We start from the raw sequence: 26,135 nt of genomic DNA on the forward strand, positions 1-26,135 counted from the left end.
TTGAGTGCAGGTGAAACAGGCTTTAAACTACAAACCTGTTATGAGTGTTTCCCAGTAGAAAAGGACTGTGGTCTCCACCCCACAGAGTTGAAGCAGGCCTGGACTTTCAGAAGTAGAGAACTAGGAAGTACGAAGTGCGAGTAGAGTAAAGGAATAAAAGGAGTGGCTAAGCAACTCCATCTACCTGAGCTCCCAACGGCAGAGGAGAGTGTTTTTCAGCGGATATGAAGCGGAGTCTAGCGGCTTCTTCATAAGGTCAGTAGACGAGATTAAATTTACTTACACAATATCAGCAACAATTAACGCTGCGCACCAAAACGTTTTTATACATTCGCGACACTGATTTCTGATTCAGGCTGCCAAATCCTGGCATATTTACAAAAGGCTGACTTACACTGTTTACATATGCTACATTCACCTTTCTGATTATAATACTTATATATCCCCACGTATAAGACATAGAAATTGAATTTACTTGATTTTTGGCGTTGTTTTTTGCAGGTAGTTCGTGTCTAGACAAGTCTGCGCAGGTCTGAAATGTGCGCATTCCACCAGCTCAGTCTGATCATGTCTAGAACCATTTACTGTTGCGTTCTACAGAGATTTAAACCGTCTTTACCTACCTGCTAATCGCCTAATTATTGCGAGTCTGCGCTTGATTTGAATTAAACATTTTTTTGTGAGTTTTTGAACACCTGTTGCTAACATAACGTGACTTTGTAAAAGAATCAGGGATTTGGTGCTGTAGACCAGTCAGATATGAACATAGTAGCTTTGCTGATATGAAAATAGTTTGGGGAGCTAATCCTTGCTGTGATTAGTTCCTCCAAGGCCTCTGTGGTGAATGTGCCAAAGATGGGAGATAACTAACTACAGCTAGAAAATGGTCTAATTTATGATCAGTGTTTCCACAACAGCTCAAGTGCTAACATGATATTCTTACACAGCTCTTCTCTTTGTACTTTCTTTCTTATCTGAAGTTTGGTCTAAAGCCTGACAAATCGAGCACCATATTTCAGCCCATATACAGTATACTATATACCAAATACTCTAACCAGTTTACATGTTTTGTATCAAGTCAGCTGTTTATATTGTCACCGCCCTGTGTAAATTCTATACCATTCCTGTGAGGAGAAAAACTCCCAATCAAGCAAACACAAACAAGCCAAAAACCCGGGTTAATATATTTTTTAAATGATTTGAAAACACATGCTGCCTTTTACATTTTTAAATGACTTACAGAAAAATCTAAAATGATAAAGTCCCATTGCATTCATTTATAATAAATATTAGATTTTTTCCACTTGCTGTCAAGACAAGACAGTAGAAATACATTGAAATGAAATGTCATTGTTTGTCTCATGGTACAACAAAAAATAAAGACACAGGAACTGCATAAATTGGAGATACACAACAGCATAGAACCTAGTACAATGAACAATATTTTAACTAGGGCAAAGCAAAAACCACACATGACAAATATAAATACACAAGACTGACCTGAAAACCAAACAACACAAAACAATATTTCCTGTTAGGGTACTTGATAAGACCTACTTTATTCAACGTAATGTACAAATATAGGGTTTTTCAGTGGAGAAAGCAGTGAGAATAAGTAGAAACAGAGAAGTGTGTAATAAGGCATCTTGGATACTGCAGAAATCTGTAAAACTGCCCAAGAACAAAAATGTGAATTACTTCAGCTGTTATTTGAAGGAACACTTTTTCAAATGAAAAATGACAACCTTGGAATGATCTATTTAAAATAAATATTACTTGTGTTTATATTTTGTTTCTTAACATAATAAACAAAATAGATTCCCAAATGCTTTTTGAGAATGTGGTTTTAATCTGTTTAAACACTTACATTATCCATCCATCCATCCATTATCTGTAACCGCTTATCCAATTTAGGGTCGCGGGGGGTCCAGAGCCTACCTGAAATCATCGGGCGCAAGGCGGGAATACACCCTGGAGGGGACGCTAGTCCTTCACAGGGCAACACAGACACACACACATTCACTCACACACTCACACCTATGGACACTTTCGAGTCGCCACTCCACCTGCAACGTCACTTACATTATATTATATAATATTATTATCCATAATAATAAAAAAATAAATTCAAAAAGTCTGTTTTACATCCGAAATGTGAAATATTGCAAAGGAAATGCATAAACAGTGATAAATACTAAATGGCTATACTTAGAGTCATAGATGAAATATATATCACATTTTCAAGTTGAGTCCTACTCTCACTAAAGGCCTGGTTTGTTACATGACTGTGCTGCTATTTTAAGTTTCACCTAAAGCTGCAATCTCAAAGTTATTGCTTATTGTTTCATCATCTCACAGTAAGTGGAAGCTTGAGTATTCTTGATTAATGTAACAGTAGGGCTGAGTAATTAATCGAAAACTATTCAAAATCAATTATCAGAACTTCTAATTGACATAATCTTGTCCATAGCTATTATATCAATTATTTTTATTCTGTTATGTCCCCACTGTGCGTTCATGTACTGTACCTTTATAACCACGCTACCAAGCTGTAGTCACATGATTCTGCCCCTGTCTGCCACATGGAAGCAACCTAAACTCCGAAGCCGACCGAGGGACACAAGCAGCTCGTACCAAAGAAAAACACAGTGTCTGGGGTTTGGACGTGCTGTGATTTGACCATAACTAAGACAACACTGAAAAAAAGAAATGAAATGTAAACGCTGAGAATAAACAGTTTCAGCGACCAAAGCACTGTCCCATAACAAATATAAACAGTGCTCAGAAACAAGAGAGGAACAAGCTCCCAACAACTTTAGAAAAAATATCCCATATGTAATGTTGGAGCATATTTACAGCACAAGCCTTGTAAACAAAGCCTCAGTAATAATCATTCAAAACCAGACAAAATAATCATTCATTAATCGTAAGCGAGGGCAGCACGGTGGCGCAGCAGGTAGTGTCGCCATCACACAGCTCCAGGGACCTGGAGGTTGTGGGTTCTATTCCCGCTCCGGGTGAATGTCTGTGAGGAGTTTGGTGTGGTCTCTCCATGTCCACATGGGTTTTCTCTGGGAGCTCCGGTTTCCTCCCACGATCCAAAAACACAAGTTGTTTGTTGGGTTGGCGACTCATAAGTTTCCGTAGGTGTGTGTGTGTGTGTTGCCCTGTGAAGGACTGGTGCCCCCTCCAGGGTGTATTCCTGCCTTGCACCCAATGATTCCAGGTAGGCTCTGGCTCTGGATCCACCCTAAAGTGGATAAGTGATTACAGATAATGAATGAATGAATGAATGAATGAAATAATCCTAAGTGTAGTAAAATGGACATATAATTGTAATATTGATTTGCACTCATATCGCCCAGTTCTATGTAACAGTTTTGTTGTTACTATTCTGCTGTCTTATGGCCCTAACTAATCTAATTTGCTGTGTTTGTGCCGCTAAGTTTGTTGCTGTTATCTGCTTGTAAAAAAGTGATGACCTCTGCAGGTCAGATCTCACCCACATGTTACCAGCACAGAATTAGCTATTGGAAGCCCCAGGAAAAACAGAACCAATGTTGTATTTCCCATTTTGGATTTTGTCTAACCTCTTTACTTAAAATAGCAGAGTTTTAGATTTATCAAGGATTTTTTTTATATTTAAAAGCAAAGTGCCATAGACATGCAATGATTATATGAGTTATATATGAGTAGTTGTGTTACTACACTCAAGACAGTGACCACTCTGCATTTTTTATTTTATTTATAGACAAAACAGCCATGCATTTATTCAATCTCACTCCACAACTAGTTCCACAGGCAGCAAGTGTTGCAGATTTTTGTCTGTGTCCTTTTTTAGTAACTGCTTCTCGACAGCTACATGTCTTTTCAGACACAGTTTGAAGAGAATTACAAAATAAAATAGTTGTTGGACAATCACTTTAACAGTGATACTCAAGCAGCTACACACTGCTTTTCTCATGTATGTGTGGGTAGCATGGTAACATACTACAGTGAGTCAGCACATGTAGCCTCAGTCCTGGTGAGGAATTCACTGCCTAAGGGCAGCACAGACAGCAAGGCGGGACCAGATACTCTTATAGAAAGACAAACACCCACACTCACTATGCTATGCAGCAATGTTGCAAAATCTTTCCCAATCTGTGTAAGACTTACACTGGCACAAAGTAAACACTGACATCACCAGCTATACTTGACAGATGATCTTCTTGGTCAGGAAAGGCTGCTCTCGAGGATTCATCCTGGGAGGAATTGTGTCCGTAATATAAAATGCACCCCTTGTTAAAAATATTTTCTAGGTTTAAACTTATCCTCCATGTATCATTCAGCAGCATTCCAGTTTAGTTTTATATTGTACTTTTTTCTTAATTGAAGCTCTTGGTTGAGATTTATTCAATTTTCCCTTGAATAACCTGAATTTGGCTGTCCAATTAAAAACATAATCTTTATGGATTTTTAATTTAATACATCATTTGAACACAGCATCTGTTCTTCACATTGTGTGAGAACTTCATGATTAATGGACAAATAGAAGTGCTCTAAAATTGCTTGGATTAAAATCTTATTTTACACTCACTTCCACTGAAAGTTAAAAAGGTTTTTGTCTTCCCCTGTAAAGTCGCTGTGAGATACATGTTTTTCATTGGCCAGCGACAATATGAATGTTTGTGTATGCTGATTTTTGATAGAATTCCAGTTGACGGGTGCGATACTATATTGATATTGACACGATATTGTTTGGATTCTATTTGAATGGCTTGATTAGTCCCTTTGTGAGAGTCACATTTACATTCTTTGTAGAAAAGCACAGATCTTGCAAAAACAGGTATGGTTTCAAACATGTGTTCTTACTTATTTGCTAAATGAAAATAAAGACTAGGTTGGGCTTTTTGAAGACAGACAAGCAAGGATTGTCAACGACACCAACCAAATGCAACTAGCTTCTACAAAACATTTTGTGAATTTTCCAACATTTCTTACTTAGTTATACTCTTGCGAGCTTTTAAAGTTTGTATTTTGCTGCATGTCTTCCGCCTACCCAACAGAGTGTTCATTCAGTTATTTTTAATTTTATTTTCATTGCAAAATGCATATTTTCAAATTGTACAAAAGCCTGCATACACCTCCTAAAACCCTTTCTCCATATTCTTCACAGGCCTGAGGAAGCTGTGATGTTGTGCTTGTTGCTCTGAAAGGGTTTAAAGATGTCAGGCGATACCACCACACTGTCCTGGAAGGTGCCCAGTCCGGGCTCTGATGGCCCAAAGAGCCCTGTGTTTGTCATGACTGGACCTGTGAAAATCCTTAAAGTGTGTTTCAGCAGCAGCAACAACCAGAAAAACTTCAAACTTGTCAAGTGTGACAGCTCATGGCAGATAAGGGTAAGAGTAATGAAGTGTGTAAAGAACATTGTCTGTAGATGAAGCACTGCAATATTACATAATTTCTCCAACCCCTTAAACGACAGGTTTGTTACCATTATTGATCTTGAGGGTAATTGTCATGCAGCTATGATCAGTCAGACCTTTTGTGGTAATATGCAGTTATATAGTAATGACATTTAATTTACATTCAATTTTATTACAAATTGTTATATTAGATTCACTCAAACACAATGGCAAGACAAGGTAACTGTAACATAAAATATTATATTCTTTCTGCAAAATGAGAGCAGTCAGACCACTCGATCAATTGTGAATTGTTTCAGGAATCCTGAAGTCCTTCATATAACGTATGCTGAGTTATTGAATATAAACTAAGCAACTCCTCTTATATACTGTAAATAATAGGTTACTTATAAAAGTGTATACAAAGTAAGTTCCATATAAATGTCATTGGATCTTCAGTACAGTACTTCAGTACAACTGTATGAGTGAGATATAAGGCAAACACTATGTTTTTGGAACTATATATATGTGCATATTTGTATGCACAAAACTAACTTTTCATCAAACATAAATTATAAATAAATGTTATTTCCTCCACTTACAAAATAAAATGTTTAACATCTACATGACCGGAAGTCAGACTGTTCTGGGCTAGTTTTGACTGCAAGGGGATAGGCGTTTATCACTAACTTAAGAGTGTCATATTTTTATATGAACCTGAGTTTCATTAATGAGTTTATTTCACCATAAAAACAGCATGGTGAATGAAACGTGTTGCTATATTGTGCAATGATGATAAAAAGCATATTCAAGTTGACATTGGTCATTTACTCTTTTGTTTGACCCTCTTCAGGCCATCATCCAGTCCATTTTGATTAGTGGGCGTTTGGGCCCTAATGTACAGAATGCAGGTTGCTTTGGGTTAAGGCTAAAACACCTGAAGTCAGAGGAGCACTACTGGCTGCACCCGGACCTGACTATAGAAGATGTGGAGCAGCGTTATGAGAGACTTCATGTGGAGGCAGAGTGGAGGTGATGGACACTGAATACAATATTAACAGTTTAAATGAAACAGTATAATCATCTATACCTTCTCATACCTAATGTCCATTGGAGATACAGTTTCCCTTTAACCCCACATTTTACCTTTAACATGGACTTTAATGTAAATGTAGAAAAATAAATCAGCATGATGAATTGGAGCTTTCTTTGTGTGAGAGCGTTGACAAGTGTTACGTTTTACAGTGTTCATTTAACACTAATAGTGTTGATTATACACGTGATTTTGCAGTGTATATTTAATAAACACAATGCTGTTTTCATAGGTTTCACTGGTATTTTCTTATGGAGTATGTTCACACATTCAGGATGGACTTCAATTTAATAAGGGCTTATTACTGATGCATTTATCCAGAGTACAAGTTGTTCTCAAGCAATAGTTTGTGACACAGACATAAAAAGAGATTAAGGCTGAAGTGACATTTGTACAGAAATATAGACTCTTATTATTAGATAGTTGTAGAATTTATCATCAGTGAATTCGCTAACACTATTTAACTGTTCGCAGGTATGACCTAAGGATTCGCTACATACCGGGTAATTACTTGGAGAAATTTAAAGAAGACAGAACTTCACTGTTATATCTTTATCATCAGGTAGACACCTGGCACTTAAACTTTTTTTCTAATGTTAAATGTTACAGTTGCCAATATGTATTGCTCTTACATGCTTGTGTTTGGCATGACAAAGGTTCGCAGTGACTACATGCAGAATTATGCAAGTAAAGTCAGTGAAGGCATGGCTCTGCAGTTGGGCTGCTTGGAGATCAGGTAAGACTACTTAAGATTTATTTTTCTGCACTGTAGACCACTAATATACACCATGAATAGTCATTCATTTCCAGTTGTGTAGATATGTCCAGTATATGAATCTGCTAAATGTGAATGATGACTTGTGTTTCTTTATGGCAGGAGGTTTTACAAAGACATGAATGACAAAGGTCTCGAAAAGAAATCTAACTTTGAATTGTTAGAGTAAGTCACCAATCTTTGAGTTCAGTTTATGTATGATCAGCACCATAGGATATCTTTAATGGTTATTTATTGTTTCTCATGTAACATTTCTGACCATAAGAATAATCGTGTAAATATATTCCCAGCCATTTGTGCAGCAGCTAAAGGCTATATTTGGAATTTTTTATTTATTTTTAATTGTAGGAAGGATGTTGGGCTGAACCTTTTCTTCCCACAGAAGATGATAGACAGTATCAAGGTAAAATGTCATCTTTATTTGCCAATGGATATTATACAATAAATGTCTTGAAAAAGGAGTTATATAAAGAGGAGTATTACTGAACATATTATAAGTGTTCAGCACCTTGTCTGGACTCAGTGGACAGACTTTTTTGAATATGATTGTGTTATTTTGGCTTCTCAGCCCAAGCAGTTGAGAAAGATGATCCAGCAGACTTTTCAACAGTATGGCACACTCAAAGAAGAAGATTGCATTCTCAAGTTCTTTAAGACCTTTGGCGAATTCATTAACTTTAATGAAGAGATCTTCCCCTGTGAACTAGTGGTAAGTTCTGCACAGAACTCCTGACTGACCACTGGAGAGCGCATATATTTTGAAATATTAAATCCTCAATTTTTTTTATTTTGTTATTTCTTGTACTTGAGTGTCATTTGTAGAGATGATACCAATTGTTTTCCTTATAGCAAGGTTGGAGTTTAGCAGTAGAATTAGTTATTGGACCAAGAGGAATTCGCCAGCGCACACAATCTGATTCGTCGGTAAGAGAATTTTTACACAATATGAATATTAATTTAGTCATTTGTTAATTATTGGGCTTCAGTTACTAAGTCTGTTCAGCTGGCTAAGTTTTTATACTTGGAATAAAACCTTTAGATCTGCAGGAAAGTCATCAATTGATGAGATTTGTAACAGTGGTTGACATTCAATGGCTGTGATGCTTGTGCATTTGTGTGATATGATAAAATATAGAAGAGAATCTTTTTCTCAGGTGACTGAGAATGTCAAAGCAGAATATTATCAGAATGTGTGAGCAACAGTGAGTCCAGGACTGTACAGAGAGGGGAATTATAGTAGGGATGCAGCACATAAATCCATCATTAAAAGATGAATTCACATGTAAAATATGAAAATGATATGAAATGTGAGAGTCAGAGTCATCCTTTCCCATTTTAAACATATATAAATGAGCAAGTGCATACACCTAGAGAACTGTACAGGTCTGAATGTTTAATCCTTAAAGTGAGGTGTCTGACATCTCAGTGATGCTATGCTTTTATGGTTTTGGTTCACAGAAGGCAGGATAGCTGAAAATCAATGCAAAGTTATTCAGATCATCCTTATCATGAAATATTTCTATAGTGGTATGAATGGCCTCTTCTGTCATATGACCTTCTGATATGGCCTTCACAATCACTACAGCCCAACACATATGGGAGATGTATTAGACAGTGTCTTCCTCCACGAATGTCAAAACACCAGTTGAGAGAATATGTTCTAGAAGAGTGGTGTTTTGTTCATCCAGTGCAGTTCCAGAGTCCAGAATCTATGAGAAGGTGCATTGAAGCAGTTTTGCTTGTCCAATGCTTACTATACTGTGTATACCATACTGTGTTGGTTTTCCCTTAATATTTTTCACCAATTCCTAGAAACTACAACTGTATTACACAGTCATTCATGTTTAATTGAGAATGGAAACAATGCCATGAGTGCCACAGACCTGCTGTGAGCCTACTTAGAGAGTGCAAAGTAGCCATAAATAAAATCTGCTTTACTGGCTTTACTGAGGGTCGCTTGAAAAGCCTTTGTCATGTCAGTGTTTCTGAAGCTCAACATTTGTCCCCAGATGCTCAGTCTGGCAGAATTTAAACAGATCAGAAGTATCAAGATCACTCCTCAAAGTGACAGCAAAGCTCTGTTACATGTTGAAATCACTGGAGCCAAACAGGTGAGCAACACACTCTCCTTGATCTAAAGTTTGTAGAATATCATTCTCATATCTACTGATCCTTCTATTGTGTGTATTTTGTATTCTCCAGCCTCTCTCTGTCAATGTAACTAATTTGGCAATAGCAGAAAATATGGCAGACTTGATTGATGGCTACTGCAGGTTGGAGAACAATACAGATTCATCGTTAATATCTCGGTCAAATAAAGGTAGGACAACATTATTATTCTGGACCTCTTAAATTTGGTCTGTTAAGACAAGAAACAGTGATAATCAGGGATGTAATGGTTTGAACGTAATCATGACCTTGGTTTCTTTTCATTTGATTTGAACAAACATTTGTGGATGTTAGAGTTTGTTCCATATAGTGCCATATTGTCCCCCATGCGGTTGTTAATACAGCCTGTATTGTGTTAATTAAGTGGTAAATTGTAATTGTTGCCTTGTTCAATGTGTAAATACATACCATTATTCTCTGTGTGGATGTGCACCTAAACGTGACCCTGTGCTATGAGGATCTGATATAAGTACATGTACCTTTTTCACCCCAGTGATGATATGCTGCCTTTAACACTAGAAAGGAAGAGAAAGTCATTTTGAAATCTTTAGAAAACATAATAAACCCCCATGTCCAAAGAGCTGTGACTTTAATTATATTGGAGCATATTTTAGTCTAACATTGTTTTGAAATTAATATTACAAATCACAAAAGAGTTCTGAGCACATAAACCTGGAAAGACCAGGTCATGAAGGTGAATCACATGAATGCAAAGAATGCTCAAGCAGTGCTCCACTCCACCATTTAGGCATTATATATGTATATATAAAAAAACGTTCAACTTGTTGTGTAAACCATATTTAAGGGTTATTGTTCTTTATATTTGCAAGTAATTTTTAAATGATTATTTATTTCACAGTAAATCTGTACCTGATGTAAAACATATATCTTTATATTGCAATAGTATACTAACTAGTAGTGCACATTAAATACTATCAATAAACAAATAATTATTAATTTATTATTGTTTTTCTGACATTTTGACTTATTGTAACAATATTAATTTATTTATTTATTTATACATACTTTAAGATATCATCAATATGCATGCAAATATTAGACTGTCAGAATGATCATAGTGCTTGTTCTAGTAGTTATTGAATTCTAGTGTTAACCAAATTTATATGTGGGGCTCCATATTGTTACTGTCTATGATTTTTATATTCTACTGAAAGAAAACAATTACAGTAGATAGTTGGTCCAAAATGACTTGAAAAAAATGTATTTACATTAGTTGGAAAATAAATGCATTTTTCTTTTGACTTTAGTAATTATGATAAGGCATATTTTTGCTATTTACTTAAGATAGATGAGCATTTATAAGAAACATGCCATATAATCTGAGACTTACTTGACTCTAGGTGTAGAGCTTCGAAACTCTCTTCCTGCCATTCCCTCTGGGTAAGCTGAACCAAATTCTTTCTTCTTTTACACTTTTCTTTTCTGCTCATGTTTATGGTTTTATTAGTTACTTATCAATGGAAAAGATTGAGACAAAGGCTACTGTTTGCAGATGAGTACACTCCTCTGAGTACAGTTCTCTGAGTACAGTTCAGTGTGTATTCTTCATTTCACTAATATCTCAGGCTTTCTTTTATTAGACTCCTGCCTCTACCTGAGAAAGAATCTGAAAGCCATAGCAGGAGTGAGTACATATCCAATCTCCTTTGTTTGTAAAGATGTCCATCTGAAAAATTATCCTCCGACTAAATCTGTGGTTTCATAAAATCTTCCTAAAATGTGTATATTATCTCTTCATTTGTCAGACTCTGATATATACTGTGAAATTATGGACGAAAAGCCGCCACCCCCTGGTAAGTTAAGGGATTGACACATGCATGTCAATAACGGACACACGTACATTCTGCTTTATGCTTTTAAAGTAAATATGTCTGAATATAAGGTCGCCTGTTTTGTTGTATCACAGTGAAATTTGGAATCGCTAGAAAAGCGATTGTCTTGGGAAAGATTTTGGGGTCAGGCTTTTTTGGAGAGGTCTATGAAGGAGTTTACAAAAAACAGGTGAGTATTTTTACCTTCATTCTACACATTTGTCTTTACACTTATTGTCATTTTGTCCTAAATTTGTTTTATGATATACATTATATAGCTGCTGTCCAATTACATGTATGGCGTTATATTTGCATTGTCTAAATTATATTTACATTTGATTTATTGTAAAAAAATGACATGGCAGGAATGTAAAACACAAGATTATCGTCAAATTTGAATGGAGTTGCTTAATTCAGAGTGTGAGAATAGTGTGAGGAAATAAATAAACAAAATACCAGAAGAGACATTCAAAATGTATACACTAATGGGGAACATATAGAGCAGTGGTTTTCAAACTTTTTAGACTAGTACCACCTATGGGTCTTACCACAGAAACATGTGCGCCCCTGGTTCCTCCTCAGTTCTGGAATTCTGGAATGTGTTTTTTTTTTTTTACTTGAAATTTGCATGGTTTACCCATATTATCTAAAATAATTACTTAAAATTATAGAGAGAATACAAATAACTAGTCCTAAACTGAATATTTTAAACACAATTATACAATTATGAGAGCATATAAAATGTAAGGAACATAAGCATTTTGAAAGAAATAAAAATGTGATGAGGTCAATTTATTATCAGTTATATGCTTTTAAATAGGCTTTAAGTGAAAACATTGTAGCGCGTAGAGCAAGTGCCCACAGCGGCTCTCTGTGCTTTTATCAGTAGGTGAAGAAGGCATAGTACTGTGTTAAACAATGTTTTAAGTTTGTCTTCACCTGTACAGAGTCTCGCTTTGTTTCTCTCTGTTTTAACTTCTGGATTTAGTCCTTCTGGGCTCCATTTCCACAGTTTAAAATGTGATAGTTTTAATGTGCACTCCTGAGATCCACTTAAATTATTTTAAGTAATAATTTAAATAATTATTTAGTTAATGTGCCTTCGATATGCATTCTCAGAAAAAAAGTCGCTGTAGGATGTTATAGTTTCTGTGACATCAGAACAATTAATGAAAAAGTAATTAATTAATACATTTCTAGTTTCTAACTTTTAATATCGTTTTTCTGAAATAGAATGGGGAGAAAATCAGTGTGGCTGTGAAAACCTGTAAAGACTGCTCTCCTGATGTCATGGAGAAGTTCATGAGTGAAGCAGGTAACAAACAGAAGAACAGATAATCAAGAGCATTTACCCATTTTTAAAAATAGAAAAATGAATTGAAAATATGAAATAATAGTTTTTTTCAAAATCACATGAAAGTGTTTTTTTTTTAATGTTTGGCTAACATACACCATTTCTGCATGTCTGCTCTACTAGTTATAATGAAAAACCTGGACCACCCTCATATAGTGAGTCTGATTGGAATCATAGAGGAAAGTCCAGTGTGGATCATCATGGAACTCTATCAGTACGGGGAGGTAGGTTGCATCATAAAAAGCTTATAGTTAGCCAACACTTAAATTACATTTACAACCATTTAGATTATGCAAAGTCATATTTTCCATTTATAATAAAATACTCATTCGGAAACATCCATAATCATGAAAGACATTCAGCCATTGCGGTGGGATTCGAATGCACTTGCATTTTGGTTTTCATTTAGGACAAAATCAATTCAATCATAATACTTAAGAAGCACTGTATTGGTGCATGGTGGCGCAGCAGGTAGTGTCGCAGTCATACAGCTCCAGGGGCCTGGAGGTTGTGGGTTCGATTCCCACTCCAGGTGACTGTCTGTGAGAAGTTGGTGTGTTCTCCCCGTGTCCACGTGGGTTTCCTCCGGGTGCTCTGGTTTCCTCCCACAGTCCAAAAACACACGTTGGTAGGTGGATTGGCGACTCAAAAGTGTCCGTAGGTTTGAGTGAATGGGTGTTTGTGTCTGTGTTGCCTTGTGAAGGACTGGTGCCCCTCCAGGGTGTATTCCCCCCTTACGCTCAATGATTCCAGGTAGGCTCTGGACCCACTGCTGGATCACCCTGAATTGGATAAGAATCGGTTACAGATAATGGATGGATGGATGTATGCTATGATTTCACTTTCTGTTACAACTGTAACTGATCCAAAACCAAAGTAAGTATGTGATAATAAAATCTGTCCATTCATGCTTGATGACCAACTCAGAGACAAATGCTAAGTAGAAAAGTGTACTGTACAAAATACAGTGCATGAAATGCTTCCACTTATCTGCCATTTTATAAAGTACATCTTATAGGTGCACATTTTCGGTCTAAGTTACAATCTGTTGCTGCACTGTTTGGTGCTATAGTACAGTGCACTATTCGGGACTGTGATATATGACTTCACAATATGACCAACGACTACTGTCCTGCTTTTTATTGCTGCATATTACAATTCCATTATTAGTGTGGCATGGTTAAAGCGGCTCACATTATTTTGGCCACTTTTTGAAATATATAAATACATTATTTTATATAACTAAATGCTTACTGAAACTTACCTGGGCTTGACAGAGTAAAAACATGATTGGTTTGATAGTTCATTTGTATATTGCGACCAAAGGCAATACCAGCTCAAATACAATGAACAACTTGATAAAAATATTTAATTTATCTTAGTATTTCAGGGACTAATTTAAAAAAAATATGTGCATTTTTCACTTTCAGCTTGGGAACTACCTGAACCAAAACAAGAACAATTTAACCAATGTCACCTTAGTCCTTTATTGCTTGCAGCTTTGCAAAGCTTTGGTGTACTTACAGGGAAAGAACATGGTGCACAGGTATGTGGATCAGATTTCTATTTTTACATGTACAAATATTCGGAATAAAATACTGAGTAAATCTAGTCTCATTCAATTCCAAATGTTTGTGTTACAGAGACATAGCTGTAAGAAACGTGCTTGTTGCAACACCAGACTGTGTGAAACTGGGTGACTTTGGTTTGTCCAGATACATTGAGAATGAAGAATATTACAAAGGTAAGCGTCAGCTGTGGCATGAAAAGCACTGACATATTCAAAGCCCTGCAGCACTTATATCTTAGTCAGGCAGCCACTTGAATATTAACCACAGCCAGCTTAGTAAGCTGTGTGCTGAGACATCAATAACATGATAGAATAATCATGTTCTCTCATATCTCAGCCATGCTTCTTATTCCAAACAAGCTTTTATCTTTCTTCTGAAGTGTTTCTTATTACTGTAGTGTACAAAAGAGATTTAATTATGACATGATTTCATGAAACTCCTGTTCCCTTTGGTGTGCCTGATTTTTCTGTGATATGCTGCACATGTGAAACTAGAAGGGATCAAAAAATACAGAAAAAGATCATGTTTTTTATTCATAAACATTTGGAACAAAGTAGTATTGAACAATATGGGAACTGGAGCCTGAAACCCACAAAAATGTAACCTTGATTTGCAATTGAATAAATTGCAATTAAGTAAAATGAAAAAAAAAGGACAGTAGCCCAACATCACTTAACCTTTGCTCTTTAGGAGTACAATAAATGTTTAATCAAAGCTCATCTGTATGATGCTTATACATAAAAATCTGTTTATTCAATATAAATATGACATCTTTGTGCATTCCTATTTGGAGTAAAGGAAAGAAGTATTAGAGGGTGGTCAATACAGCATCAAGAAATATGTGACTGGATTTTCCCTCCATTGCTTTATATATTTTGTACATTTGTTACTTGATATTATGTTATTTTTGTCATTGTTTAAAGCTACTCGTGTATAGAGTGATTGTGATCTGCACTGACACATACAGGGGTTGGACAATGAATCTGAAACACCTGGTTTTAGACCACAATAATTTATTAGTATGGTGTAGGGCATCCTTTTGCGGCCAATACAGTGTTGATTCGTCTTGGGAGTGACATAAACAAGTCCTGCACAGTGGTCAGAGGCATTTTAAGCCATTCTTCTTGCAGGATAGTGGTCAGGTCACTACGTGATGCTGGTGGAGGAAAACGTTTCCTGACTCGCTCCTCCAAAACACCCCAAAGTGTCTCAATAATATTTAGATCTGGTGACTGTGCAGGCCATGGGAAATGTTCAACTTCACCTTCATGTTCATCAAACCAATCTTTCACCAGTCTTGCTGTGTGTATTGGTGCATTTTCTTCTTGATACACTGCCTTCAGGATACAATGTTTGAACCATTGGATGCACATGGTCTTACTGCTGCAATGTGCAATTAATGAAGATTGGCCACCAGGCTGCTCCAATTTAGCCATGAATCCTCCCACACTAAAATGACAGGTGTTTCAGTTTCATTGTCTAACCCCTGTATATCTGTAAAGTTTAACATTGTGACCTGACAGTAAAGCCTTTAAAAGTTAAACTTGAATTGAATGGATTATTCCAGTGGTAATGAGTCATGCCAACTGAAATATAAAGAGACAGTGTATTTCTGGAAGGTCTATAACTTTAATAAACAATTTAATTACTTTTTCCACATCTTTAGCCTCTGTGACTCGATTGCCAATCAAATGGATGGCCCCTGAGTCCATAAACTTTCGTCGCTTTACCACAGCCAGTGATGTGTGGATGTTTGGTAAGCCACCATATGTTTATCCTAGGCAGTGCTAATGCTTACAGAAAAACGGTTATCTAAACTAACTCGTATCTGTGATCTAAAGATGTCAACAATTATAGGACTGATATGAGTGTAGATAGCAAAATATCCAGAGGTTTGTAGACATCTGCTTATCCAAAATTTCTTCTAATATAAAAAAAGGGGTGTTATTATGGAATATGTCCAACCTCCAGTGGTCACTGTCTGAATGCAGTGGTTTCTTATTGCACCTGCTATCCAGGCACTGGGGTTATACTGCTGCTGGTCCCAAGCCCAGGTGAAATGGGAGGGTTAAGTTCAAAGCAGAATTTGGCAGGAAAACTGTGCCTAGTCCACTGTGTAAATCCTCGGGGGTCGTCAGGTGAGCTGCTGTGGCAGCCCCCCTGCAGGAGGCAAAACGTGGAAGAACATAAAAAATGTAATTTGACAAAGGGGAGTCCAAACTTTTGCACTCTTGTTAGTCTCAGTTGTTGTGGAACAAAGTTGTAACAGGCTTAAGGGGCATTAAATGGTGATTTAATTGAATGGACTCTATAATGCAATAGTAAGAAAAAAATGTAGTAAAAAAGTCAAAGATAAAGTGATATAGACAGTATGAAAGCCTCTCTTAGAAATGAAGGGAGGCACAGGCTTGGCATATGTCTTTTTTAATACAGACATTACCTTGAACCTGAGCAGTCAACAAATTTGGAAAACTCTCTATGACATATTGACATAATGGACAGTGCTGCTTGTGGGTTTAAATAACATTAGACAGGTCTAGCTCCGAGGTCTGCCTCAGAGGGGCTGTGCTGTAGGGTTCTCTGAATCATAATCATGGACTTGTTTTCTCTGATGGATGGTTCTATACAGGAGAACTGCCCTTCCAGGTGCAACATCATCAGTTTTGAGAGATGAGTGGAATAGACAGCATATCCCTCTACAGTCTGCTCTATGTCTATAGAACTATGACCTTCAGATCGATCTTAGTGCAGGAGGCCAGAGAGAAGTTTGCTGTTGAAAATGCTCTTTCATCACATTACATCAGTCATGCTGTGTAGATGTTGCTCTGCCCTTTAAGCAGAAACAGTGTACAACCCTGACAAAGTTGCTCTCTGCCTTGAAACATTCTTCTTCATCATTTTACTGTTTAGCTAATATAAACATATTTCATTTGGGGGAGTATTTTTATTGGTAAAACCTACTGCATGTTGCTGACATTCAGAACAACTTTATTCTCTAGGTTTCAAATGCAAATGTCCATATTTCCATGCTAAACACTGCATTGCGTGTTTTAATTACATCGTCACTTCCTGTTCTTTTATCTCTTAAAATTAAGTATAAAGACATTCAAACGTGTTTTTTCACAACACCACACGTCATATCACCATACTTTTAGTTTTTTAATTAAATGAAGTTCTGTACTTTGTTTCCACACTAAGTAATTTCAAATTTAAAAAAAGACTCCTGTTTTTCAAGTTTTATATATTTATCAGTCTTTCAGTGTAACAAAATTTACACACACTTTTATAGTATTGGGTGGCTTGTCTTTATAATTGCTTAACTTGAGTCAAACATTTAGGCTCAATTTCAGTTTCAGCTCATTCCTCTTGACAGAACAGGTGTAATTAGATTAAGTTTGTTGGATCACCCAGACTGCTAAAGAGGTTTAAATGTGTGTATATTTAGATACATACATATATACATTTTTACCCACTGAAAATCTGATATAGTATAAATCTGAAATTAATAAGTATAAAATTAATAAATAGTATGAAATAAATGAGTCTCTAATCAGTAGCTTTAAATGGACCTCAAGTGTGAACAATATAGGTGCCCCCTGCAAAGCATATAGTGAAATGGAATGTGTGAATATGTGAAAAGCTGAGTTTGAGCCCAGATGTATGTCAACTTTTGGCATCAACTTTACACAAAAGGCAACCATTAATTCTCAGAAATAAAATGTCAGTTTAGATCAGCTGATCTAAAATCTTCAGATCCAGACCCTTGATCCAGGTTCTAGGCCGGGACTTTAAAATGGCTGGCTTGCATGACACTCTACCTGGCAAGTGTGACATACCAGCTGGCCATTTTAAAATCCCAGCCCCGAACATGGATCCAGTGTCTGGAATTGAATATCCTTTCTCCCATTTAAACAAACTCAATTAGCCAGCAAATGACATACATTGCAGTTGATTTTCAACTACTGGTTATCAAGAGTAAAGAAAATAGAATAGAATTAAAAGTAAACCTACTTTGCAGAAGGTACACTGATATTTTATATACATAATATGATAAATAGAATTCTTTTTATATGTCAAACTCATATCTTTCTAAAACTTTGCTTAAAGGTATGCATTTGACAGTGGCTGTAGTCATGGCATTTAGACTCAAAAACTATTTGCTAACCCAATATCATCATGCATGCTCCTCTGTCTCTCACCACGCTCTGATTACATCTCTCTGTGCCTGTACTGGCCCTGTCCAGCTGTGTGCATGTGGGAGATCATGAGTCGTGGTCAGCAGCCTTTCTTCTGGCTGGAGAACCGAGATGTGATTAATCAACTGGAGCAGGGCATCAGGCTGCCCAAGCCAGAGGTATGTCCTCCTGCCCTCTACTCCCTGATGACCCGCTGCTGGAATTATGACCCCAGCGAAAGACCCACATTCACCGAGCTCGTCTGCCAAATCAGGTAGCTCTCTCTCTCTCTCTCTCTCTCTCACTTCAGTATAGAATATGTACAACTTCAACACAATTTTCAGGTAGAAAATCAAAAACAATATGTCATTTTATCAGGAATTGTGTGTTTTTGTTCTAGTCAAACTTGACTAGATATTTCTGGCAGTAGATGTTAACCTGTGCATTTTAAATTGTGCAGTAATGTTCAAACCATGGAAAAAGAGTTGGAGGTGGAGAGGGAGAGAGAGAGACCTCGCCCACCTAAATACTTGGAGCCCAAGATCACTGTAAATGAGGCTCCTCCTAAGGTGACCGTGTTCTACATGTCTTTAATGATCAAATTTTTCTGGTAAAACTGAATGTGTTATTTATATGTATATTATATCTAGGGGACTTTTATAGTTTAATATTATTGTTATAGTTTAATAAATACAACATAAAAATTAACATGCCATAATTCTTACACAGGTTACATTTTACACAAGTTTTTTTTTTATCCATTAGAGCTCTGTTCAAGTGTTTAAAGCACCTGAGATTTAAAAAAGCTATTTGTCTGAGCGGTACCAGTGTATTAAACTCAAATAGCATAATGAAAACAAACAACATTATTACAGTAAATAATGATATTCTGTATGTGATTGTTTTTCCTCCTCGTAGCAGTGCAGTATGATTTGAGGTCATTGTAAAAAAAAAAAAAAAGGCCTATTTTTATTGCTTAATAAGTACTTTGATCATATGGATTGGCTAAGTAAAAAAAACTAAAAAAACAATTGATTTATAATAATATAATTATTATAATTAATTAATAATAATATATTTATTATTATAATTATATATATATAATTATATAATATTATAATTAATTATAATTAATATAATGAACAGTATATCTTGATCACAACACATCTACTAGTTTTTAGAATAGATAATCAGTTACCTTTTACTGTATTTATATTTATTTTAATTATGTATAATTTTATACAAGGTACTCGATTAAGCGGTTTTACTACTAGTAATAATCATATATGCATTGGATTTTGCACAGTACTCAGCAAAAAATATGTTTTCAGTATAGAATATGTACAACTTCAACACAATTTTCAATTTTCAGGTAGAAAATCAAAAACAATATGTTATTTGATCACGAATGCCCAAACATTTGCATATATTTATAGAGCTCTCTTCATTTGTTTAGCCCTCCAGAATGAACCCCGGGCGCTTTGGGAACACTCTCAGCATTGGGCTTCATATTCAGGTAATGTACTCATCCCAACATTACAGTGGCTTTCAGGCGTTGAATTACTTATTAGAGAATTGAGAAGGAAAATAAATTTAGACCTGTATAGAGATGCATTTGGACATTGTTTGGACAGTTTGAACATTTCACCTATTATTTATATAGATAGATAGATAGATAGATAGATAGATAGATAGATAGATAGATAGATACAAGTTTACAACAGACAAATCAAAAATGATTTTAATCAAAAATTAAAACCCCTTAAAATTCCAGTTTATGTATGTATTTGTTTTCCTGCAATGTTGTGTTTTTTCCTCCACAGCTGAATGAAGCATTATGTGCCAGCTCTCCAGACTTGGCTAGTCCTTGTGATTATCAGTCTCCTGTAGACTCCACCAGCGCTCTCACAGTTCCCACTGTGGCCAGTCGTCGTCTCAGTCTGGGAGTAAGATTGTCGCTCACCTTTTTTCCTTTGGTTGATTCATGTGTTGTACATCAGAACACAGCATAAGAGAGAGATTCAGGTCTGGGTCCTGGAATAGTCTTGTTTTGAATACTTCAGGTTATTCCCTTTTCTAACACATTAACAAAATTTTACTTTCAAAATTTTATTATATATTATTAATTTTATCTATGTGGAAATGTACTCTTAACTTTAAGACACCACTCAAGACTGAAGTCAGAATTTTAACCACTTTTATCTAAGTATAGGTATACTTGGAGATTATGATCAATTTAATCAGTGCAATTACAAATAATTTACAACATTATTTTTTATTAAAATGGTTTAAACAGATGAGTCTTTGGTTGCAATTTGAAAACAGACAGTTTTGAACTTAAACTAGCATCTGTGTAACAGGACAGAGATGAGTCTTGATGGTCCTTGGAAGGATAATGGGTTAATCTAGGCCTATGTTTTAACCATTGCCAATGTTAATGTTTGGCTTTGAAGGGGAGAGTCAAGGTTTTAAATATTGCTGCAACGACTTGTGAAAGCAGTGTTCACCTTCAGTGTCAAGCAACTTAAATTAAATTCACAACAATCACCTCGCAAAGTGTAGCTCATTTAAGGTCTGTTAAATGTACAGTTTAGATTTTGCACATTTTATAGAATTCTGGATTTTAAATGAGTTATAAGTACAGAATTGTTCATGTCAAATTAAATCATACTTTAGCTGCATTGTCTTAGAGCAGGGAAAACACTCACATGTACATGACGGGAATTCGAAGGCCTGGCTTGGTAATACATTGGTAAAAATTCAGTAAATCCGTGTGTGTGTGTGTGAAAGGAAGGGGAGTTCAATGTAGGGCCATCCAGCATGGAGGATGCTCAACGTCTGTGGCAGGCAGAGAAGCAGCGGATGCAGGAGACCATAAAGAAGCAGAAAGAGGACATGCTGCTGGACAAGTCCTGGCTGGACCAAGAGGTGAAACATCTGGTGAGAATGAAACATACAAAAAGTTCTTTGAAACATATATTTGCAAACTGTCATTAACTTTTTTTTTATATAAAAACTGACTCTTTAAATGCTTTTTTACTGATCTCTATGACTGTTATTCTTATGCTCTTATTAAGGACCCCAAGACCAACGAGAAGACGGCTGTGGAGTTGGTAAGTGATATTTAGTGTGTGCTCATTGTTTGCTAGAAAATTTTGAGCTGGAATTTTTTCAGGCCACCTACCTTGTAGCTACACTCACCAATCAGTAAATAAAAATATATTTACTTTACTTAATCCTAAAATGTCCAGGGTTTGTCCATCATAGATTAAGGAAAGAGGCTAAGCTGAAGCACTGGGGTCTCTGAGAGCAGTGCTGGAGACAGTATATTGTCTTTTAGATGTGCTCATTCTGGAGCGATACTCTGTTGTTGTTTTGGCCTGAGATCCCATACTCTGTCCAAGCCTACCGGGTTGCCAGGTATACACATGAACTGACAACTGATAAATGTCCTTCAGCCAAGAAGTGGCTAAGCAAACAGAAATAATGTAAGATTTTATGAGACCTAAAAATCCTCAGTGCCTTTCTAAAAATCTCCATGAACAGAGTCAGTGTAAAACAAGAGGAAACTCTAGCCATGTGTTTGAAAGACAGAAGCAGTTTTAAATATGAAAAGCTTAGAAAAGTTTCTGTGGTGTGTGTGTTTTATACAAATCGAGATGTGTTTCAAAAGCCTGGCATATCTGCCCTTTTTTGGTGGAATGGGTAATTAAAGTCTGATGTAGTTGAAATATTTAGGATGGATTTAGAAAGTAAAGGTGTGTAAATGCAGGGAAAATCATGGCTGAAAGCTCTCTTCACTGTTTTAAATCAGTATTGTCGTTCCCATTTTAAACACTTGGTGTCAGTATTACAGATGGCTCCTATAAATATAGGTATATGACATTTTCTGTCTTTTCTGTGTTGTCTTTTCTTTTCTGCACTTTATTTATTCTTATAGCCATCAGAGCCTCAACCCAGTCAGGGTAAGCCTTTTGCTATTTCTAGTTGACTCCTTACAGAAGTCTGAGACAAACAGGCCACCAATAAAATTGATCAAAATTTTATACATGCAGAAATGTGTGTGTCTTGCTTGCCGTCTAAAATTGCCTAAACTACATTTTTTTACATGTTTTACTGCCATTAAAGCTGACCTGCAGAAGCCTCCTGAAAAGCCCCCAAGAATTTCAGTGCAGGTAATTGCACACTGTTCAGAACTAAATGGGGTAAAAACAGTCAGGTAATACATGCATTTTATGGCTCGTAATAATTTTAAATACTGATCTCTTTGTGTCAGCCTGCCCCAACAGCAGAACTGGACCGCTCAGAGGACAAAGTGTACCACTCTGTCATGGATGTAGTTAAAGTGGTTGTACAGCTGAAAAACGATGTGAACACCTTGCCCTCCTCTGACTACATAAGCATTGTCAAGGTATCCCTTTGCGATATTAAGCTAATATTATTGTAGGTTAAATGTTTGTTTAGGTAGACACAGGCTGTCTGCTACAGTGTTCTGCAAAAGTTTGGATGCCCTTTATCAAAAGACATTTACATTTACAGCATGAAGCAGACGCCCTTATCCAGCGCAAGTCACAAAAGTGCTTTTTCAACTTGAAATGTCATAAAAGCACACATCCTGTACAGAGCACAGTTATCTACTTATTTTAATGCACAATTAATATCCTTTTTTTTATTTAACATGCTGAAAAATAACCCTACAGTGTGGCCTATATGACTTATTTTTATATGATATGAATTTCTGACACTATGTTAAACTGGAAATTTGTTTAACAGAAAAAATAAATGTTAATTCCCTGTAGAGGTTAAATTAAATATATTTATTCATACAACACAATTTCACCGGGGTATTTCAGTTTTGTCTACAACTCTTATTTTTCCCCTCATTAGGAAAGACTACATATTAAGGCACGCTTGAGGACACAGTGTGACTAGACACTAAAGCTTCATTTTAAGCTAAAAAACATGCTGACGCACAAATTTGGTATTCTATATCTGGATAACTCTAAGGGTCAGTTTCCTAGATACTGATGATGCTTGGTTTTGAGATATATTCTAGTCTGTGGAGGCTTTTCATTCTGTGTCCATTTAAGTCTTGGACAGAGATGCCCAGTTGTGTCCCTGGAGATGCACTGTCCTGCAGAGTTTCCAATAAAGTCTTGGTCAGTATAGTAGTATTGCTCATGTTTTTGTACTGCAGGCTTTCATTTTTTCATTTCATCTTTTCTTTCCTCCTCAGACTGTTGGAATGTCATTGAGGGATCTGATTCACAGTGTGGACGACATTCTTCCAACTCTGCACGGGTCTGTAAGGACAGAGGTAACTAATATATATTTAGATATAGGGCATTTACAAGGTCCCCTTTGTGTTGGAATTTATTAATTTAATTAATATTTAATAATGATGTAAATTAAAGATGGTTTATTAATAACTCCAGTCTTTCAAGCAGCAGTACAGTGCAGAGAGAGAGAGAGAGAGCTTACCTTACTAACTTACTGTTGTAAAGTGACTAACCTTGATAGATTCTAGAAAATATAGGCTATAATTAAATTTTAACACTCATGATTTGAAAATTGTATTCAATTTCTGCATAAAACATTACTTTCTGCACTCGTTCATAGCAGGACCAGTTATCTGGTTCAGTCCTAACAACATGAACCAAGAGCTTTGTGGCATGTTTCCAGCAGCTTGTTGAATCTATGCCAGAAATCAGGTTTATCAGAAAGCAAAGAGTGGGAGGTCCATAAAAACTAATTAAAAGCATTACTTATGGTGTCTCCTTTCAGATTGAGGGCACGCAGAAGCTGCTGAATAAGGACATGGCTGAGTTGATCAATAAGATGCGTCTGGCCCAGCAAAACTCCATCACCTCTCTGAAGGATGAATGCAAGAAGCAGATGCTGGCGGCGGCCCACACGCTGGCCATGGATGCTAAGAACCTGCTGGATGCCGTGGACCAGGCACGAGTGCGCGCCAACCTCGCCAAACCCAAACCTGAAGATTCAGTCTCCACAGACACAGACTAGGGAAAGGGTACCCTTCATTTCTCAGCTAACAAACATGCTGACTCACAAACTCTGAATTCTATATCGGGTTAACTTTGAGGGCCTGTTTCCAGGCTACCGATTATGTCTGGAGGTCTGTGGAGGTGATTCATTTGGTATCCATTTTAGTCTTGGAGTTGCCTATGTTTCTCTCTCGAGCTAAAGTTAAGCCTCAAGCCTCCAGTGCTATGTAAGACTCAAGGAGCATTTTTAATTTAGAATAAAGTGGGATAGTCTTGGACAGGGACTAAACTTTAGTTGGACAGTCAATCCACAGTGCCATCATTGTACAGAGCAATCGAACATGATTTGATATGATCAAAAGCCAATCAAGTGTTGCAATGCCATATTTTAGTGTCAGGAAATTAATAACAATATTTTGGAGTACTTTTGGAATCTTAGCACAGGACATTACAGTGGTCATCACATTTCTACACTGACTGAACTGCTACTAGCCATATTTGTAAACACGTATATGTCCCTTCTGGAATCCCAGGACAAAATGATTCGTATTTTGTGTTGCATTCAGGTACAAAATGTCATGCTTATTATTTTTTTTAAGAAATAATAATGTAAGATCAAAAAATATGAGGACCAATATTACTGAACTCAGTGTTGCTCAGGTTATCTACATTTTTACAGGTTCTAGAGTATGCTTGCAAACAGTCAAATAAAAGGTATTTCAAAAGTGAGTGCTTTCTTAGTGTTTTAACACAGTATGGTATTATTTTATTTGTTTCCCTTTTTAATTTGGAGCAATTAATAAAAATGTTGTTACAGTGTACTGGGTAACACTGTTGCCCTCCAAATGGCACAACAAAAGTCATTTCCTGTTTTGAGCCTGGTCACCAATGTCTCTAAACAAAGTAAAATTATCTGTATTAAAGCATCTGCCAAAATATCTAAATACAATTTAAAAAAGTGAGTAACAGTAAAAGCTGTTTATCAAGGAATTGATGAATGTATTAAAAAAGGCTGGCACACTTGCTTTAAATCAGGGGTGTCAAACCAAAACCAACGAGGGCCGCATGGGTGCAGGTGTTCTTTTCAACCACGCAAAAGCCCCACACTACTGAAAGTCAAGATCTATTGATTAGATCCAATGATTAAGAACAGGTGGAATGAGGTGTGGCTTCTGCATGGTTGGAAAGAAAACCTGCACCCACATGGGCCTCCGTGGATCTGGTTTGACACCCCTGCTTTAAATCAATTAAAAGTTGCAAATCTCCTGAAAATCATCTATGTACATAATTAAATCTTGTAGATTGGGCCTCAAGTTCCGTGATTTAACTGAAGAACATCTGTGGAAGTTAAACAGTTCTTCTTACCAGCAGTATACAGATCATTTCCATTAATTTCACATAAATGTTCATTTATATATAAATGTGTCATTGTATATATCAAGCATGTTCAGACTTGTATCTCCTTCATATGTCTGGATGAAACTGTTTTGCCAGCATCCACTGACACCATTCTGCACCCTTGAATATTGATTGCCCAAAAGGCCGTTCAGGCTAAAAATAGCTCTTGTATTTTCAACTGTCTACTTCTTAGGTGTGTGTGTGTGTGTGTGTGTGTGTGTGTGTACATTTACCATTATGTGAAAAGATATGTGGCAGCTGCTCTGTAATATTCTCCTCTGTACCTCTGGGGATTCTTGCTTTAAATACAAATTGACAGGTATTATCAGCGTCTGCATGTCGGCATATTTTGTTAACATTGCAATGGACAGAT

General features: G+C 36.4%; 1 protein-coding gene across 1 annotated transcript; it reads left to right on the forward strand.

Moving 5' to 3' along the window:
* Nucleotides 1–47: 47 nt before the first annotated feature.
* On the forward strand, nucleotides 48–25,194 carry ptk2bb (protein tyrosine kinase 2 beta, b). Its single transcript, XM_066677177.1, has 31 exons — nucleotides 48–255; nucleotides 5,159–5,384; nucleotides 6,244–6,422; nucleotides 6,958–7,045; nucleotides 7,140–7,219; nucleotides 7,361–7,423; nucleotides 7,607–7,661; nucleotides 7,827–7,967; nucleotides 8,108–8,182; nucleotides 9,268–9,369; nucleotides 9,461–9,578; nucleotides 10,789–10,828; nucleotides 11,029–11,072; nucleotides 11,194–11,241; nucleotides 11,355–11,449; nucleotides 12,493–12,574; nucleotides 12,737–12,837; nucleotides 14,044–14,159; nucleotides 14,257–14,357; nucleotides 15,851–15,940; nucleotides 18,429–18,633; nucleotides 18,820–18,928; nucleotides 19,816–19,875; nucleotides 20,183–20,305; nucleotides 21,150–21,299; nucleotides 21,437–21,472; nucleotides 22,300–22,324; nucleotides 22,488–22,534; nucleotides 22,636–22,770; nucleotides 23,596–23,676; nucleotides 24,144–25,194. Exons 2-31 carry the CDS (start codon nucleotides 5,208–5,210, stop codon nucleotides 24,381–24,383), a joined length of 3,006 nt encoding a protein of 1,001 aa, XP_066533274.1. The 5' UTR covers nucleotides 48–255; nucleotides 5,159–5,207; the 3' UTR covers nucleotides 24,384–25,194.
* Nucleotides 25,195–26,135: the final 941 nt, after the last annotated feature.

The sequence above is a fragment of the Hoplias malabaricus genome, chromosome 7 (assembly GCF_029633855.1).
Source record: "Hoplias malabaricus isolate fHopMal1 chromosome 7, fHopMal1.hap1, whole genome shotgun sequence".
In the NCBI taxonomy this organism is placed as follows: domain Eukaryota; kingdom Metazoa; phylum Chordata; class Actinopteri; order Characiformes; family Erythrinidae; genus Hoplias; species Hoplias malabaricus.

Excerpts from the sequence above, each read along its gene's own strand:
- ptk2bb (XM_066677177.1), top strand. The coding sequence starts at position 5,208 with ATGTCAGGCGATACCACCACACTGTCCTGGAAGGTGCCCAGTCCGGGC. Across the intron at positions 7,220-7,360 it reads TTGGGCTGCTTGGAGATCAG|GAGGTTTTACAAAGACATGA; the intron begins GTAAGACTACTT and ends TCTTTATGGCAG. Across the intron at positions 7,662-7,826 it reads AGATGATAGACAGTATCAAG|CCCAAGCAGTTGAGAAAGAT; the intron begins GTAAAATGTCAT and ends TTGGCTTCTCAG.